The 17,787-nt window shown below is 59.0% G+C and overlaps 1 protein-coding gene across 1 annotated transcript in view; it reads right to left on the reverse strand.

Annotated features, from left to right (window-relative positions):
• GAS6 (growth arrest specific 6) overlaps positions 1-17,499 on the reverse strand; it is a 33,507-nt gene extending 16,008 nt beyond the window's left edge. The window contains exons 1-4 of the mRNA XM_081215197.1: positions 17,256-17,499; positions 16,892-17,058; positions 4,592-4,616; positions 3,162-3,224 (exon numbers count right to left, since the gene is read on the reverse strand). Coding sequence (XP_081071323.1) covers positions 3,162-3,224; positions 4,592-4,616; positions 16,892-17,058; positions 17,256-17,328 — 328 coding nt within the window. The 5' untranslated portion in view covers positions 17,329-17,499. The remainder of the gene's footprint in view (positions 1-3,161; positions 3,225-4,591; positions 4,617-16,891; positions 17,059-17,255) is intronic.
• Between the last annotated feature and the right edge of the window lie 288 nt (positions 17,500-17,787).

A 17,787-nucleotide genomic window follows, 5' to 3' on the forward strand; every position in this document is an offset into this window, starting at 1 on the left:
GTGGGTCTGGGGACCCGGTCACCGGGGACCCCCTCAGGGAGGGCCCAGCATAACTGTTTGTGTACGCAACCTGGAACCCACGTCTCGCACTGGGCTCTTCTCGTGGCCTTTCCACGGGACCCCTCAAAGCTTGCTTGTTCTGCACAATTACAGCCAACAAAACACTTGCAAGTGTGCCCCAAACACAGCACCTCCAGGTACTTTGGAGACACATGCACAGCTGTCTTTGGTGGACTCAGTGAGCGCCTTCCACCCCTAAGCAAGTAGGAACTGGGTCTGGCGCTCGGAGAGTGAGGAAGGGGGGTCCAGCGGTCAGCCCTGTGGCCCCCATGCCGCTGTAATGAGGGCTCCCCCGGGGGACAGGAGGGCCAGGGCGGCAGGGGTCAAGCCCAGTGCCAGGGTTGAGATGATGGACGGGTCTGCTTCCTGACACTGTCTCCGCAGGATGGGGCTCTGAGGGGGCAGGGAGACTGCAGCGGTCGGGGGGACGTGTGCTGGGGCCCGGACAGCACCTGAGCCGAGGGTCCGGCTGTTCCCCCAACAGCACTCGGCACATCAGAGGCCCTGCAGGAGGGACGGGCAAGATGGGGTGTGTCTCCACGCGACATATTTGGTGAAAGACTTAAAAAGTTATTTCAGAAGGACACACCTGGGCTCGTTTCGTCTGGAATTTGACTCGAATGCCTACCCGCCCGCCCCCACCCCCCTTTAAAAATCAACCTCCCCTGGGGTGGGACAGCTCCAGGAGATCCCACAGGGAACCCAGCTGGAGAACTCCACCACCCCGGCTTTCATCTGTTGCCCTGTTGGGAAGCTTATCTGTAGGGCAGAGGAAGGAGAGTGTTTGCAGGTGCCCCTGAGCTTCTAGGAATTCGGTGGACGCAGGCAGCCTGCAGAGGGGCTCTGGGCTGAGTCAGACCTGAGCCCCGACCCGGGCCCCCGACAGGCGGGAGGCGAGGGCCATGATGGCTGAGAGAGGATGGAGGGAGAAGCGGCTGCTATGCGGACAGGGACGTGAGGCCAGCAGAGGCCTGTCTCAGTGGCTTTTGCTCCCACTTCCAGAAATGCGTGGGTGTGACGAGTTATATAACCTGGGAAATGCATGCAAACGCGGGCAGTCATTCTCACGGAAGAGAAAGGCACCGAGACCCTTCCTCGTGGAGACAATCGGCCAGGACTCCGCAGAGGGCATCGCCCACGTCTTCTGGGACCCAAAGGCAAAGCCGCAGAAACCGATCCCGGACCCCCGGGGGAGGCACATCTAGAATAAATGACCACACGGAGCCCCACCTCCTCACTGCATCAGAGACGTCCGAGGCAGGTTATAAGATTAAACATGAAATATCAGACAACTTTTTATAGTCTCAGGAAAAGGATAGCCTGAAACCCAGGAAGTAAAACAATCTAATCAGTTTGAATACATAATTTAAAAAGAAGGAACTGGTATGGCAAGTTGACAACACCAAAAATCTGCTACAGGTGAAGCGTAATGACAGGAAGCTGAACTGTGTCTGCCCAAGGCCGGTGAGGTCCCACTCACCCTGAGGGGCCGAGGGCAGGGCTTGCTCACGCCAACCGGGACGTGTGGGCGTGGGCTCTGGTTCCCTGAGTGCACACTGGCCTCTGCCCCTCACTTGCTCTTGTGAGGCTGCTGAAGCGTCCGTGGGGAGCCGGGCCTCACAGCAGGGCCCCCGCCCTCGTTCAGTCTCTCACTTCCTTTGTGCGCCTGGGCCGGGTTGGGGTCTGTGACCCACGGCGAGACAGGCAAGGCCAGCGGCTGGCGCGTGGGAGGCTGGGTGACTGGTCACAGCAGCCGAGCCCTGCCCACCAGGCCCTGGTCCTCCACCCGCCCTGGGCGACCCTGCAGTGCAGGCCCGCGTGCAGCGCAGGTCTCCCTGTGCAGGGCTGGCTGTGTGCTCAGAGACCATTTCCTCACTGGTGGAGCCGGTGCAATAAAGCAGCTAACATCTGGGCTTGGCGGGGACGAAGTGGCCACATCGTGGAACCCCTATGCAGGGCTGTCTGTGCGCTTAGAGCCCGTTTCCTCACCGGTGGAGCCGGTGCGATAAAGCAGCTAACATCTAGGCTTGGCGGGGACTAAGTGGCCACATCACAGAGCTCTCTGGCCACAGCCAGGCCTGGAGTCAGGCTCAGCTGAGACGGGTCTATGGGTCTACGTGTGGATTAAAGTTCGTGCAAAATGTCAGTGTTACGTATGATAATTTAAAATAATAATAATAAAGACGCATGATGAGCTGAAGAAAAATTTTGCTACCTTTAGTACAAATGGCTAATTTGCAAAATATATCAACAGCTCCCACAAATTGAGACAAGTAGGCAAAGACTCTGAACAAACTATCCACAGAAAAAGAAACACAAGGTTCCTCAACATATGAAGCTCCGCTTTACTTATGAGTAAGAAAAAAATAAACTGAATTGACTGGGGGTCTTTTTTCACTTTTTCTACTGAAAGATATAAAAAAGTAAGAAGCAATACACTGGGCTGCTGCAGGTACTGGGAGAGGCACTCCCGCCCTCCACCGGGCGGGTAACGGGGCTGGATCTGCATCAGAATTGAAAAAGAACACAGCTTTCCCACTGCAAGTCCACTCTATTCTGCAGATCTATTCAGACAAGGAGGTCACTCTGGCTTTGCCTGTTACAGTATAAAACTGGAAACGGCCCAGGTGTCCACCAGTGCATGCTGGTTAACAAGCATGCTGCCCACCAAGCACGAGTGTGGACGCAGCCCCGTGTGCTGGCCTGGCTCGTGCTGACACAGGAAGCGCCTGCAAAACGTGGAGGGGAAAGGGCGGTGGGGTCATGGGTTCAGGAAGCTGCCACCTGTGTGGAAATAAGAGACTCCGAGTACAATCCTACGGGTCTGGGAATATTCTTAGAACCGGTGGCCGTGGTGAAAGGGCCCCTGACTGACCAGGAGGCAGGGCCGGATGCACCTTCTCTCCACCTGTGAAAGGTTTACACTTCATACCGTGTGAATTTCCTGCCTGTTCGAAAAGCCAACACGTACTCGCTTAGAAAAGGAAGCTCAGGGCAACGGAGCGGACCTCAGGCAGGTGCCGTGGCTCCAGAGACAATGGAAACACAGCAAAGCCCCAAGACCCCGAACGCAGGGGCTTCGAGGAAGGAGACAGACTTACTCTGCACGCAGGTGATGAAATCTGTGTTCTTTTTGTACGGAGATCCATGTTTACTGATGCATTCTGCAAAACAGGGAGGGCAGGGCGTCACCCTCCGGCACGGGGCCAGCAGACGTGACACTCTGGAGGGAGACTAGTCACACTGACACGGAACATGGAACACCGTCTGACGAGAAGACGTCTCCACCCATGGGCAGAGCTCGGTCTCCAAGGAGCCTTGGGCCCCCGCAGCCTCCTGGTGGGGTTCTTTCTGTCGTACAGAAGGCTCGCCGCTGGCACTCAGGAAGCTTCTGACCGTGGTCAGAGAGCTGGCCTCCATTTCAACCTGAGCCCCGCTTGGAAACGGTGCCCTTGGTTTGATGGTCAATCTCTTTGGAGAACTAGCCCCCCTCCTCCTCTGTGCTGTCTGACTGGGTGCTCCACATGGAGGCCGGGGTGGCAGGGATCACAGGCATCTGGATGGTCTGAACTTGAGCTTGGGCATAATGGGTGTTGGTTGGGCCACGTCACTGGCCCTGTGGCGGGTCGCTGCGGCTCATCCACGCCTCGGAGGACGTGGGCACAGGCGGTGGACAGCACTGGAGGTGGCCCAGGGGGCCACCGTTGCCTTTGCCTCAGGAAACAAAGCCATACACCCGGGAGCAAGGCCGGCAGGGAGCCCGGATGGGGCTTCTCAAGGCCAATCACAGGTCCACTACGCTTGTTGCCAGATACACACCCAGAGAAGGTACCTCTAAGACGCTATAAGGCCAATGGAACATTTACCAAAATGCACTTCACACAATTAAAGAGGAAAGCCCTGGAATACTTCTCTCTCATTATAAGCAGAGACATAAAAGAACCCTTACAACAGTATTGATTAAGGAGCAGTTCGCAGGGGAACTTTCAGGTCGTCCTGAAAACACGGGACCGCCTTTGCCTTTTTCCTCTCACTCTCCCCACAGTGTTCAGTGGGGCTTTCCAGGCACCCCCCGCCTCCATACATAGACACGACTGCTTGACGGCCAAGGCTGTTAGCCTGTACGTTCCTGTTGTCCAAGTTAAACAAAAGCATTTTTAAATGTTCTCTTTAATTAATAATATGGTATCTATAACCAGAGTCCGCATAAGCAAAAGCTCTTTGGGGTCTTCAGTAATTTCACAAGGGCAGAGTCCTCAGACCAAAAAGCCCGAGAACCACTAAAGCAATCATATTTCCAGTTAATGAGCTACGCCTGGAATCAGAGTGGGGCAGAGGTCTGCAAACAATGGCACTGGCTGGAGGTGACACTACCGCGGTCACTATGGTATAAAAGACACAGACTCGGGCTTTGCCCCGTGAGCCCTGGAGAGCTCCCACCTCGCTGTGCGATGAAGCATGGTCCTTCCGGGAACAACTCGGTGATGAGGTGTGAGTCCCCAAACAAAAGGAGGAAATGAGTCCAACTTACCTAAGTACCTTGGATAAAAGTACTCCTGCGGAAAAAGAAAAAGAAAAGGCAGCGGTTAACCGGCAGAGTGCCTGGCGTCTGGGCACCACCCCCTGGCAGCTGGTCCACCAAACCTCACCCTTCTCCCCCCACAGGAACGGCCCGGCCCGGGGGGCAGGTGCTTGAGGGAGGACGGCAGCCCAGAAAGCCACTTTCTGCCCTTGAGAGGGCTGGGGGAGGGGACGGAGGGAGGGGGCATCCCTGGGGCCATGCAGCTTCTGCAGAGTGAAGTCTGCACACTGAGACCAGACCTGAGGTAACCAGCAATGCTGTGCGGGCGAAGCATCTTTCAGGAAGACAAGAAACATGCCAAGAAAAAACCAAGCCTTGGACCCCGGTGGGTGGTCGCAGGGGCCCCTTGGGAGATGGGAGGCCTCTGTAGGTCTCCCAGCAGCTACTGTACTTATAAAACAAACAGCTGGATGAGGGATGGAGGGTGTAAACGGGGAGTGCTTTTATCCATGACTGCAAATTAAGAGATGGGCGCTGGGCAGTGAATGTCAGGTGAGAGAACACCTGCCTGTGCCCGTCCCGGCAGCAGCTCCGGGGATGGGGCAGTCACAGCAGTCCTGACCCCACACGCTCTGATGTCCCGCTCAGGGCTGATCGCTCAGGGTCGATCGCGGAGCAGTTTGGCCCTGTATCCCCTCCCTGACGGAACCAAGGCGCCGGGTGTTGGGTGTCACCTGCTTGCTCACGACCACCCTCCCAGGAGGGTCTTGCTAATCAGCCCCATTATCACAGATGAGTAAACTGAGGCTCCAGGCGGCTGTGGAGTCTGACTGAGTCCCGTCCCAGGGAGGGCAGGGGTGCCGGACCCCACGGGGCCCGTGCTTCACGCCCGCTGGTCCTCCACCGCCTCACTTGTCCCCTCCGCTCGTGCTTGGCCAGGGCGTCCCGCGAAGACGCGTTCAGATGTGCTTTTATAAAGTAACGTTCTGGTAAAGATGCTTCTTGTAAAACTCAACTTCTTTAAAAGAAAAGTAAGGATCAGAGCAAGCTTGGGACTCATGCAACACTTGCGAAGGTGACATTCATGCAAATGTGACAGAGAGACAGGCGGGAGGGGACTGCCCTCCTCTCCGCTCCCAGGCCCCCGACAAGCCTGGCTGCGTTTCTTTCTCCTGCTTTCAGTGCCACACCAGCTGGCGCTGGGGACAGAGAGACAGACAAGTCTGGGGCCCTGTGACGAGAGCTCTCAGGGTCCCGGGGGTTGTGGCATCTTTCGGGGTTAGAGGGAGAACAGAGGCCACTGGGCTTTGCAAAAGGAGGGGATTTGGTTCTGAAATAAAAGATTCAGGATGGACGCAGGAAGTGCCCGCTCAGGCTTAGGAAGCCAGGGATTAGACTAGGGTTGAACATGATGAAGAACTGTGGGGCAAGTACCCGATCACACACACGTTTACACACTGCAGCTTTCCGGAAAGGCAGATTCTATTCTTCAGAATCGTGACTAGTTAATAGTAACGTGTAATATGTTTTAATACTGAGCCCTACTGTTGTGAAAAGTCAGGCTCCTCAGCCCTCCATGCCGCCCTGCTCCCCGCAGGTCTGTAAACATGGGAACGTGTGGCCCGAAGCCCCTTCAAGGAGCTGAGCCCAAGGGCAGCTGGGTCCACCTGGGTCTACAGTGAGGCTGCATGTGCTCTGGAGCTACAGGAAAAACTTCCCTGTGAGCCACCTCCTCTGCCTCTGCTACTTGCGATCTGCCCCCCAAGCAGGAAAGGACAGCAAACCTGCTTTACCCCCGAGCTCCTCAGAGGCCGGCCACGTCCCTGCGGGGCCCAGGTGAGGCGCGGGAATCCAGGCCTGATGCCGTCCCACTGTTCACCCGATGGCCTCACTTCCTGGCCCTGCGCATAGATGGGCCAGGGGACGCCCGCTCCCGGCTCTGCTGACCGGCGCGGACGCCACCTTGCAGACACACCAGTGTCGGTGGTGCATGAATCTTTTTTGTCGTGGAATATCTGGGACTTTTACCTGGATTACACAACATGACAGGAGTCACACATCACACTACCACAGTGTGGTTACTTCTCAAACAGTAAACTGAGAATTTATTACTTCCTTTAATACATAACTGCGCTAAGTTGTTTCCAAAAATCTCTACTCTTTGACAAAGTAGGCTGGGACTTGGGTGTCAGGACAACTTTGCTTACTGACATGAAACGTGTAGAAGGTGTTTTCCCTGGGGAACAGTCGGGAGGGTTGACCAATCCTCTGGCCACAGCCTTGCTAGCAAATCTGTCTTCTGGCAGGAGACTGTCAAGGTCACGGCAGCCTGAACTGCCCTTGCCGCGGCTTCGGCTTCCTAAGAGCGTGAAGCTCACAGCGGCCCCTGAAGACGCCTTCCTGCAGGTGGGTGCCCAGGCTCCACTGGTCCCGCCCGGGGACCCAGAAGGGCTCCTAACCCCTGGGGCTGGCGTTGCACGGCTCCCCACGTGTTCTCCTAGCACGGTTCATACAAAACCCTTTTTTCCTTCCTTTCTCCCGAATTCAGCTCCTAAGATTCTCCAAACCAGGTGCAAAAGACTCCACAAGACTGAAGGAACACAGACACCACTTCTCAGGACACGGACCTCTGGGACCCCCAGGCCCTACTCCACCCAGAGAACCCAGGGCGGACCCTGCAAGGGGGGCAGCCCCCAGAGACACCCCGCGAGGGCACTGGGTCCTCTCCTTCCTCAGACACTGAAGCGCACGTTGCAGGGAGGTCCTGGAACAAAGTCCTGGGTATGACCACCCAGTGGCAGGGGTGACGCTGGGATCAGCCCCGGCCCTGACCCTGGGGCCCTGCTGCAGCTCTGCACGTCTGTGTGTGTGGTTCCCTCGGCTGTACGTACCCCCTCCATCCCCATGGCTGTCCCCTCCCACCCAACCTGCACCCATGTGACAGGGACAGGGGCCCGAGCTGGGGGGCCCTCGAGAGCAGCTACGCCCACCAGGAAGCCCAGTTCTCCAGGTCCTCTTCACATCAGTTTTAGGATGATACGCGCTGCTCTGGATGCTCAGAGCCCTGGTACAGGCAGCAGTGGCTCTCGGGGGCATGGAGACCCTGGTCCCCTTACCACTGGCCCCTCCCTTACTGAGCACTTCCCTGCAACCTGCACCTACCCACGGCACATCCCTTTGCACGTGCTTCCCACCTGCTCTGGGCACCCGCTGCAGCCCAGCTGCTGGCGGAGCACATGCACACAGGCCCCGGGCACCCCCCACCCCGCCAGGGTCAGCAGGGCCCCAAGGCAGGGGGTGGCAGCCTCCGCTCACCACTCAGCTGCGGGCTGACAGGCTCAGGTGGCCGGGCAACTGCTGAGGCCCAGTGTGGGGCAAGAACCCGGGCAGCAGAGGGGGGCCGGTCCCTCCAAGCACATGTCGTATGAGTGCAGCTAAAGAGACTCATGTGAGAGGCGTGTTGTGCAAAAACCCTCTGACGTGGCTAAGTACAGTGTCTACTGCCAGGCATGAAAATACGCTTGGAAATGAACCTCGTAAAACAGGTTTGCTTCCAAACACCTCTCCCCCACAGCAGAGATTTGCAGTTGCCATCCAGCATCTGCAATCCCCCCTTCAGCCTCAGTAAGAGAACTCTGGATTTAGTTAGGGCTGCAATGCACCCAGCTACAGGACTGCACTTCCCAGCCTCCCTTGCAACTAGGGGTGGGCATGTGACTAAATTCTGGCCAATGAGATACACACAGAGAGTGGAACTGAGTAAAGAGAGTGGAGTACTTTGGTTCTCTGGCCTCCTTGCTGGAATGTAGATGTGATGGCTGGTACTCCAGCATCTTGCCCAGTGTGTGAGGAGGCCTGGAAGACAAAGGCCATGCACCAGTACAGTGGCGCACAAATAGGTCATGGAAGCCCCTGGGCCCCCACGATGGAGCAGCCCCAGGCAGCCTGCCTCCCACCTTTTACATGAGAGATAAATAAAACTGTCTTGTTTAAACCACTGTTGCTTGCATTTTCCAAATTTATGAGGCAAAAATACCAGGCTAGCTGAATTGGAAAAGTGAGTGCAATTTTCAGATTTGTAATGACCTGCAAAGTAATGTTATAAATCTACCATGAGTCAAGATTTCATGAGTCGGTGAGAATGTTTTGGGAAATAACCAATGCAAAGGCACTGATAAATCAGGGTTTAGGCCAGTTAACAATGACAGAAGAGAAAGTTTGCAAGTATCATAGAATGACTGCTTCAAGACAGAATAACCTGATTATCCAGGATTAACAAAGGCTCATGGGACTATGGATGAAGTTGCCAAACACTTTTTGCAAACATGTCTCCATTTATGGTAAGGAGAATGTAGGCTTTCTGAAAACCATTATTATTTCGAAAACATACGCCCTGCCTCTCCCCCAAATCTTACTTCAATCTCTCTTTGTTCTGAAAATTTAGTGCCTACTTACCTTTATGATCCAATTTTATAAAGCGTGAAATGGAATAAATTTGTTTTTATAATTTACAGTTTCATTCCTCAAGATGGACTGCTGCACTCACTGTGTAACCTGATCCGTTTTCAGTGGCTCACTCGAAGTGGCCTTTCTTCCCATCTATTGTGCTCTCCTGGCAGAGGCTTCCTGAGGCTGCTGGGCTCTCACCTTCACAGCACTGGCTGATCATCCACAGCTTTGCTCGGAAACCCCTTTGTTCTCAAGGCCAAATGCAGCGATGTTGCTCACTTGAGTGGCTGGGGTGCTCACAGGCAGGAAACAACTAAGCCACACTGGATACTACTAGGCCTCACCACATACTAGGCCTCACCACATACTAAGCCTCACCGGGTGCTATGTCTCACCGGGTACTAAGCCATACTGGATACTACTAAGCCTCACCACATACTAGGCCTCACCAGGTGCTATGTCTCACCGGGTACTAAGCCTGACCAGGTGCTAAGCCTTCCCTGCCAGGCCTGCCACGTTCTCTCTGGGAAATGTGATTCACGAAGGTGAACCAGCAAAACTTTATTCAAACCACGGCTATGCTGCACTGAGCGGTTTCTAAGCACCAGACCCCATGCTCAGTCCTTCCTACAACCTTGTGGTGGCACAACAGTGACCCCAAAGACGTCCAGGTCCTCCTCCCGGCAGCTGTGAATATGGTGGGCTCCACAGCGAAGGTCAGTGAGGTTGCTGATCGGCTGACCTTGGGAGGAGTTGATTCCCCGGGCCATCGGGGGCTCAGGGGACCACAGGGTGTGCAAACACGGAAGAGCAAGGCAGCAGCAGATCCAGAAACGGCAACGTAGAAAGAACGCCGACCTGCCGGCCAGGAGGATGGAGGAGGGGCCCGAGCCAGGGATGCGGCGCCTCCAGAAGCTGGAAAAGGCAGGCGTGGGTTCCCTACTGGGGCCTCCAGAAGGTTAAGTTTCTGCTGAAGTGTTACAGCAGTGAGGAAACGACACATCTTCCCTGGAGTCAGGCAGGGATGCTCCTGTCTCCGCCGACCTGTCCCTGCCAACACGTGGCAGCTGGCCTTGCGGAGCTCAGGCAGCGCAGGACCAGGCGGAGGGATAACGTTGTCTGCCTCCTGCCCACAAAGACATGCCCACCGGCCCCTAGCGGGATGCCAGCCCCTAGCAGGGCGCCAGCGAGTAGAATGTGTCCCCCAGGAGCTTGTGGACCAAAGGGGCAGAGCGGGCACCAGGGGGCTCTGGGCAGGGACACGGCCCTCGCGGTCTCCAGCGCCAGGAGGGGGCTTGGTGGGCAGCCGGGCCGGGGGCTCAGGCGTCATCCCAAAGCCACAGGGAGAGACCGTACGCGGCTGCTTGGCAGCGTGAATGGGGACCGAGGCCCAGCAGGTGGGACGGAACGTCGGCCTGTCCTGGGAGGGCCCCGAGGAGGCAGAGGTGGTAACACCAGAGATGCTCCACGGACGCTGCAGGGCGCGTGGGGGGTGGGGCAGCGGGGGCCGCAGGCTTTGTCCCGAGGCTGAGAGGCCGCAGCGGCACCGACAGGAGTGGGAAGGAGGTGAGAAGCCGGAGAGAGCGAGTGGGAGAGAAGAGAAGAGGGAAGAGGACGTCGCCCGGGGATCAGGGCGGAGCCGGCGACCACCTGTCCTTCTGCAGGGACCCACACAGGCGGGGCTGCAGAGGACTCGTGCTGCTGCGGGTGAGACGGGCAGGCGGGGACGGCACGGTCAGGTCAGCCAGGTCAGCCACGTCAGAAACGCAACGCTACGCTTCCCTGTTCACGCTAATTCGGGAAAAACAAAATGATGTGTGTTCCCATCGTGCAAAACCCCCAAATAAAATGCTGGACAGAGTACAGGGTGACAAGTTACCAGGGCAAACAGCACAGCTCCAACACAGCCTTTGCGCAAAGGTAGTGTGTCCAGGAGGCCCTGAGAGCGGGCTGTGCAGACGGGACCCAGGCTCGCCCTGGAGGCCGCAGTCACTTGGGCTCACGGGTCAGCCCTGAGTTCCCTCTGGTCCTCCCACTAATGACCTGACTCCCTTGAGTCGGTCAATTCCCGGGCCGCAGCTCAGGGGCGCCTCCATGGGCTGGCTCAGACTCGCCCGAAGCAGCATTCTGCGATCCCGTGACAGATTCTGGGACTGCACAGCTCCAGTCCGTTCCTGGCGTCTGGAAGGGGATGGAAGGGCACCTCGGCACCTTTCGGGTCCCTGCTGAACCACAGCCCCGCACACGTGAGCGTTCAATTCTGAGCAGCAGAGGATGGGCTGGTGTGAACGAGGAGAGACTCAGAGGATGCATGTGGTGGGTGCAGACCTGGGTCAGGGGTCAGGGGTCAGGGTCTGCCACACCCCACGGGAGAAGGTGCCCTGCCCCCGACAACTGCCAACAGCCATCTCCTAACACGTTTTCCATTTCAACCTGAAGCATCGCACTAAAGAAACATGTGTCCAAACCAGAGGCCCCTGGGGGCTGTACCTGTGGCCGCCAGTCATGCCACGTGCTGGGCAGGCGGCCCCAGCCTGGCCTCCAGCCCCGTAGCTGCAGCAGTGACCTTCCCGGACGCCCTGGGAGCTGGCCCAGCCCAGCTGTGGGGTTTCCACAGGGCACAGTGTTCCAAGAAGAGGTCCTCAGAGAACTGGGTTTAGATAGCAGGGTTTGGGGACAGATGTGGAAAAGAATGTATTTTATTATCATGGGCACTAACTGGAAGGAAACAAATTTCACCTAGAATTTGGGGAAAAAAAAAGGTCCAAGAAAATAATAAGTATGATGGCAACACATCACTACCTCCTTTGAATGACGTGTTTTTAATTGGTGCAAAGTGCCTTTCTCAGAGGCAGATAAAGAACTCCGTCCACTTCCAACACCTCCTTAAACCTTACTTTAAAACTTAATAAACTGCACTCTCTCAGGGTCAAAATTTACAGTGTCCGCACCAGGATCGCAACGAAATCACTGGACTAAAACCACCACCAAAGGGGCAGAGTATTCCCGACATCAAATGTTAACCCTCAAACCACAGCCCAGTCCGCATCACAGAAGCAGCAGCACCCAGACGCCAGACAGCTGCCAGTGCAGCCAGAGCAAAGTAACCGCCTGGCCGGGTTCGCAATGTCCCGGCCCAGCACCTCAGAATCTCGAGAAACAGGCATCAGCTTCTTAAAGGGTGTGTTCTTCCTAAGTCCCATAGGCAGACCTGAGGTGACTTTCAAAATGTCTTTAATTGGTTTTCCATAGACGTTAAGCCCGCAGGCTGGGACGAGGTGTCATTTAGGGGGCTGCCCTGTCATTACACTGCAGGGCCCAGCTCCGGGCCGGGCAGACCCCTGGGACTAAAACAAGCACGTCTGTAGGCACAGGGGCAGCAAAGGGGGGCCAGACAAAGCCTGTCTCTCCCTCAAGGCCACCCGGGGAGCGGCAGGCCCAGCGCTGGGGGCCTGAATGCCGGCCTGTCTAACCAGCCGTCCGCAGGCCTCTGAGCCGTGCGGAGCCAGCTCTGGAGAAAACGTGATGACTCGGAGACCCTGCCCTGCCCTGCCAGCTTCCTCGGGCCTCCAGGGGAGGAAGCCCTGGAGGGACGGGGCCCAGTGGGGAGGCCTGGGCAGCCCCGGGGGCAAGGGGCCGCCCAGGCAGACAGGAGCTGGGGCTGATCTACACAGGGAGGGCGCCTGGTCACACTCCTCAATGGACCCCCGTGTGGCACGGAGGAGCGGGGTGTGCAAGTGCGTGTCTGAGCGTCCAAGTGAGTGTTAGAGGCTGCTGTCCAGGCGTGGGGGGCAGGGGGCCCGAGGCTGTCCTGGAGGTCACTGGGGGTGACGAGGGCCCCCTCCCCCTCCTGCTGGGCCCCCTGAGACCCCTTAGGCCATCCCAACAGGGGAGACTTGAGGGAGGGGCTTCCACCTCCCTCGGGGGTGCCCCTCCCCAAGCTGTCCCCAGAGACCCTGGGGTCTCAGGAAGACAGGTGTCCCTGGAGGGCAGACGCAGTTCAAGACAAGGGGGCAGCCCTGCAGGGCTATGAAACTGACTGCACCCCGAAAACCCTCCTGGGTAGGGAAGTATCACCACCACTGGGCCCCCATGTCTGAGACAGCGGGGGTGGGGTGGGGTGGGGGGAGAGAGACAGAGACAGACAGAGAGACAAACAGACACCGCCCGAGAGAGACACAGGGTGCGGGGTGAACACGCGAGGTCAGAGGTCAGGCTTGGGCTGCACGGGAGGCCAAGGGGCCCTGTGGGTGGGAGGCCGCCCGAGCTGTGAGCGCTGTGAACATTGTTGTTTGAATCTCAGACTAACCAAGGGGATGGGGTCAAGGCCCAGGACCTGGAATTCCTCCCGACACGCAGGCCTCGGGCGGCACTGGTGCTGGGAGGTTGTGAACCATGCCGGGCCGCAGGTCGGGCTGGGGAAGTCTTTCGTCCAGAATCCTTTCTGGAGGCCAAGGGCAATGGTATCGCTGTCTGGAACCCACTGGCCTTAAAGGACTTAAGAGGGAAGGTGACTGCTGGGCTGGCCTGGTGAGCTTTGGGGAGAGCTCAGGGGACCCAGCAGGGGTGCCTGGGGGCCTGGCACCCAGAGTCCTCTTGACAAGAGGCCAGAACAGGGAAATGCCAGGAAGAGAGGGTAACAATGTGAAAGGAAAACAAGATAAGGAGGGAATCTAATCGCCGGCTCTGGGTGGAGGGCAGGGCGGGGACTCCCCCCCCACCCAGGCCCGAAAGAATGTGGAGGAGACCATGGTCAGCAGGAGGGAAGCAGGCGACACCTGCATCAGGAGGGCCCCCAGGCTCCCTTAACCCCAGGAATCGGGAAGGCACCCATAGCTACCTGCTCAAAGGACAGCTCTATCCGTCAGGCGCCTCCATCCCCAAAGAGGAAGACGGCCCAGGCCCAGGGTGGAACAACCAGCCCTGGCAGGAAGAGCCTAGAACACACCCAGCACAGAGGGCACAGCCTCCGGATTCCAGGAGTGGCTTGCCGCCCAGAGGGCCGGCTCCAGGTGCCCCAGCCCCCAGCTCAGGGCGCAGGGCGTCCTCCCCCATCCCCCCTCACCGGCCCCCAGAGCCCCAGGAACTGAACGGGGAAGGCAGCGCGGCCTCCCCTGCTCCGCCAGGTGTGTGTGGCTGCAACGGCCAGACACACAGAGGACAGGCCAGCCCCAGAGGTGACCCTGGCAGGTAAGGACTGGCTTTTCCTACTAGCGCCCCCTTGAGCAGGCGAGCGGATCACAGCCCAGCGGATGCTGATTCTGCGGCCTCTCCTGTCACACATCAGGACGCTGGCGGGAGGTCCCGTGACGGTCACAGAACCAGGTCTTGGTGACTTTTTGAACTAAGGTCAGGGCACTCATCCTGGGTCACCCCCGCAAACACTCACAAGGAACAACATCTGAAGGCGAGGAATTGATGTTTCTCAAGAGAGCCCCAAACTGTGTGGGGCAGAGGGGCCCACTGGTAATGTCGTAGGACGGCCTCGTTCACAAGTGCTGTTTCTCCAAAGGCGCATTAGCAGTGAGGTGTGTTTGGAGGGTTCCCCAGGGATCCCAGGTCCCTGGAATCTGGGGCCTCCCCAAAGTGAGGGAAAGGACGGTGTGGACACCTGGAGGGGCAGCTGGTCGACCAGAGCAGGAGCCCCTCAGCACCAACCTCAGCCCACGACCCTAGCTGGGCTCCTCCCAGCCTTCCACAGTACCACCTGAGGAAAAGGACAACAAACCAAGGGCCAGACCCAGACAGAGCGCAAGCAGTCTGCACAGCGCTCTACACAGCATGCGAGGTGCGGGTTGAGATGAGGGGTTTTTGCATTGACTGCAAGGGAAGGCACAAAAGGAGCCGGTCCACCCTGGGAAGCTGGTAAATAAAGGGAAAGCTGTGATTATGACTTGGGGATGGGGGTCAGAAAGGAGCACAGAATTCTGGAAAATTACAGATGGCTTTGATATGAAAGGAGTTCACACATTCCCAATGGGTGGATGGGGTGGGTGTGAGAGAGGATGCCCCCAGTGTCACAGCAACTCCACCTCGGCAGGGAGGGAAGTCAGGACGCTATAGGAAGTACAAAGTCCCTGCACAGAAACGGTGGTCTCGTTAAAGTCATGGGCTGTGAGCACTGCTTTCCTTGTCTTGTCTTCATTTCATCCATTGTAGACAAAGTTATCATTAAAACGTAAAAGCAGTTAAAGTCAGAGGGGGGATGGCTCTGGGAAGGGTGGCACAGCAATTAGTGTGCAGTGTGCCCAGGCCCAAGGCCTTTCCGTCCTGGAAAGCAGGGACTGGGGCAGGGCAGGGGCAGGCTGGAGTGGGTGGTGGCCTTGTTGCCCTCAAGGCTTGTCACCCGCAAGCCCGTCCCACACTCTGTACAAGCCAGCGCTCCAGGCTGGGCCTGGGGCTGGCGGGACTGCAGCCGGCACACAATCCCACAGCAGGGCAGGGACACAGCCCACCGCGGGACCTTCAGAACTCCTCCGCAGGTGCCAGCTCCTCTGGGCCACTGGGACTCACCATTAAAGAAACGGGCAAACAGGCCAGAAGAGACCGGTGGCAAAACAAACCGCGCTGCTGCGGACACTGAGGGCAGAGTCGCGGCAGAAGCACCTGTCACAACTCAGCCGCCACCGCCGCGGGCTGGGCCATCACTGTAAAGCTTGTTTCGGAAAGGGGACTGAAGGGATGGTCAAACCAACCGGTCAGAAACGGGAGTCAAAGTAAAAGCCCACGGGCCTCACAGCCATTTGTTTATAACACGAGACATTTATTTCATCCCAGAAGAATCCTTTAAAAGAAAAATTCCCGTAGGACCAAAACCAGCTGTGAAATCACCCTGACCTCGCGGTGCAGCGACGCAGTGTGAGTCCACCCCATCTCCATCAGTCCTGCGTCCCAAAGACGCGCACCAGGTCCCCCAGGGCACCGCCACCACCTCTCCCCTCCCGGAAGACGATACAGCTCCTGCGCTGACGCGGAGGCCACACCGGGGCTGCTCCCTGCGGTCGGGTGCCCAGCCACCCCACATTCTCCGAGGACATTATTAATAGAAATCTGCCCTGAGCCAGCCCGTCGGGCTCCTGCAGTCACCAGCTGCTTCGGCGAGTGCACCTTTCCGCAGGGGCTGCGCACCGGCGGCGGGACCTGGGCCCGTCCCTGCTGTCCACTCGGACCGCCCCCGACCCCTCCACGGTACGTGTTCCAGCTCTACTCGCGTCCTCCTGCCGAGGGACCCGCTGCTGCCAGCAATTCCAGCCCTCACGCCTTTGAAGCTAACGCTCCATCCCTCCTGATGCGGATCAGGGCGCTGTGAACAGCTCCCCCCACCACCACCCCCGCCCCCTCCAGTCTAGCTAAGGGGGCGGGGAGATAGGAAACTGATCTGGTTTTTAAACCATTTATTTCTTTTACATTTTAAAACGGACCCTGCGGCATCCCGGTTGAGCTGTCATATAACTGCACGGTTCTTTCAAAGCGGCTGCTTTCACAGGCTTACCGAGGGAAGAGGACTGCAGGGCGTCCGCAGGACCCCCCGCCGACATCCGCCACCCCCCTCCAGCTAAGGCGGCACCTGGCGTCACCAGCAGAACTGGGCCTCAGAAGGAGGAGGCTTGAGGGTGGGCCCGGGTCCCGGCGCCTAAGACCCTGCCCTTCCGCCGCGCCGACCGCCCCCCTAATAAGGGTCTGGGTGTGCCCTGCAGCCGAAGGACTTGCCGCGGACGCCGGGGCTCCCAGCCGTGCGCGCACGGACGGTGTCCCCGGAAATGCGGCGCTGCAGGGACGGCGCTCGAGGGGACCCGGCTGCCCTGCTCCACCTCGCGGTCCCAGGCGCCGGGCGCACACCTCCCCGGCCCGCGCGCTCACCGTCTCGGGGTCGTTCTCGAACACTTCCCGGGCCTCCTCCTGGCTGCACAGCTCCTCGATGCACTCCCTCTCCAGGTGGCCCTGCTTGGCCTCCTCGAAGACCTGGTAGGCGCGGCGCTGCCTGGGCCTCAGGAACTGCGCCGCCTCGCGCGCCCGCAAGATCACGGCTTCCCGGGCACGGGCGGGAGGAGCGGGGAGAGAGCGGGGACACGCCGTCAGCGCGGCGGGGCCGAGGCGCACGGGGTCGGCGCGCACGGGGCCGGGTCTGGGCAAGGGCACCGGGGCTCCCCTCGCCCCCGGGGTGGCGGGGTGTTGGGACGGGTCCCCAGGCCCAGCCCGCGCCGCGGCCCCGCGCGGTACTCACTGTGCGCGGACTCGGAGGCCAGCAGCAGCAGCAGCAGCGCAGTGCCCAGGGTGGCGGCGGGCCCGGGCGGCATGGCGGGCGGGGACGGGGACGACGGCCGGGACTGAGACCGGGGCCGGCAGCCGGGCGCGCGCGGTCAGAGCGCCCGCGGGGCCGTGGCGAGGCGCGGGCGCCGCGGGGCGATGGCTCCGGTCATCCCGTGCGGGCGGCTCTGAAGGTCACATCCCGGCGGCTGCACCGCGGCGCTCGCGCGGGGCTGGGCGGGGGCGGCGGCGGGGGCGGGGCGCGCGGGCAGGACCGGCCTCCGGGCCGCGCGGGGCGGGCGGGGCACGCGGGCCGCCGCCGCCGCCGGCCGAGCCGGTTTTCTCCGGGAAGATCAAAGCCCGAAGGGGAAGCGGGTCGTCAGGACGAGGGAGGGGACCCGCCCGGGGACCCGCCCCCGCCCCGCCGCCGCCGCCCTCGTGCAGGAGCCTCTCCCCAGTCGGCGGTTAAGTGTCTGTAATCGGGATGTAAACGCGACGAAGAAGTCACA

This window comes from Mesoplodon bidens, assembly GCF_964165515.1.
Source record: "Mesoplodon bidens genome assembly, chromosome: 17".
NCBI lineage: Eukaryota > Metazoa > Chordata > Mammalia > Artiodactyla > Ziphiidae > Mesoplodon > Mesoplodon bidens.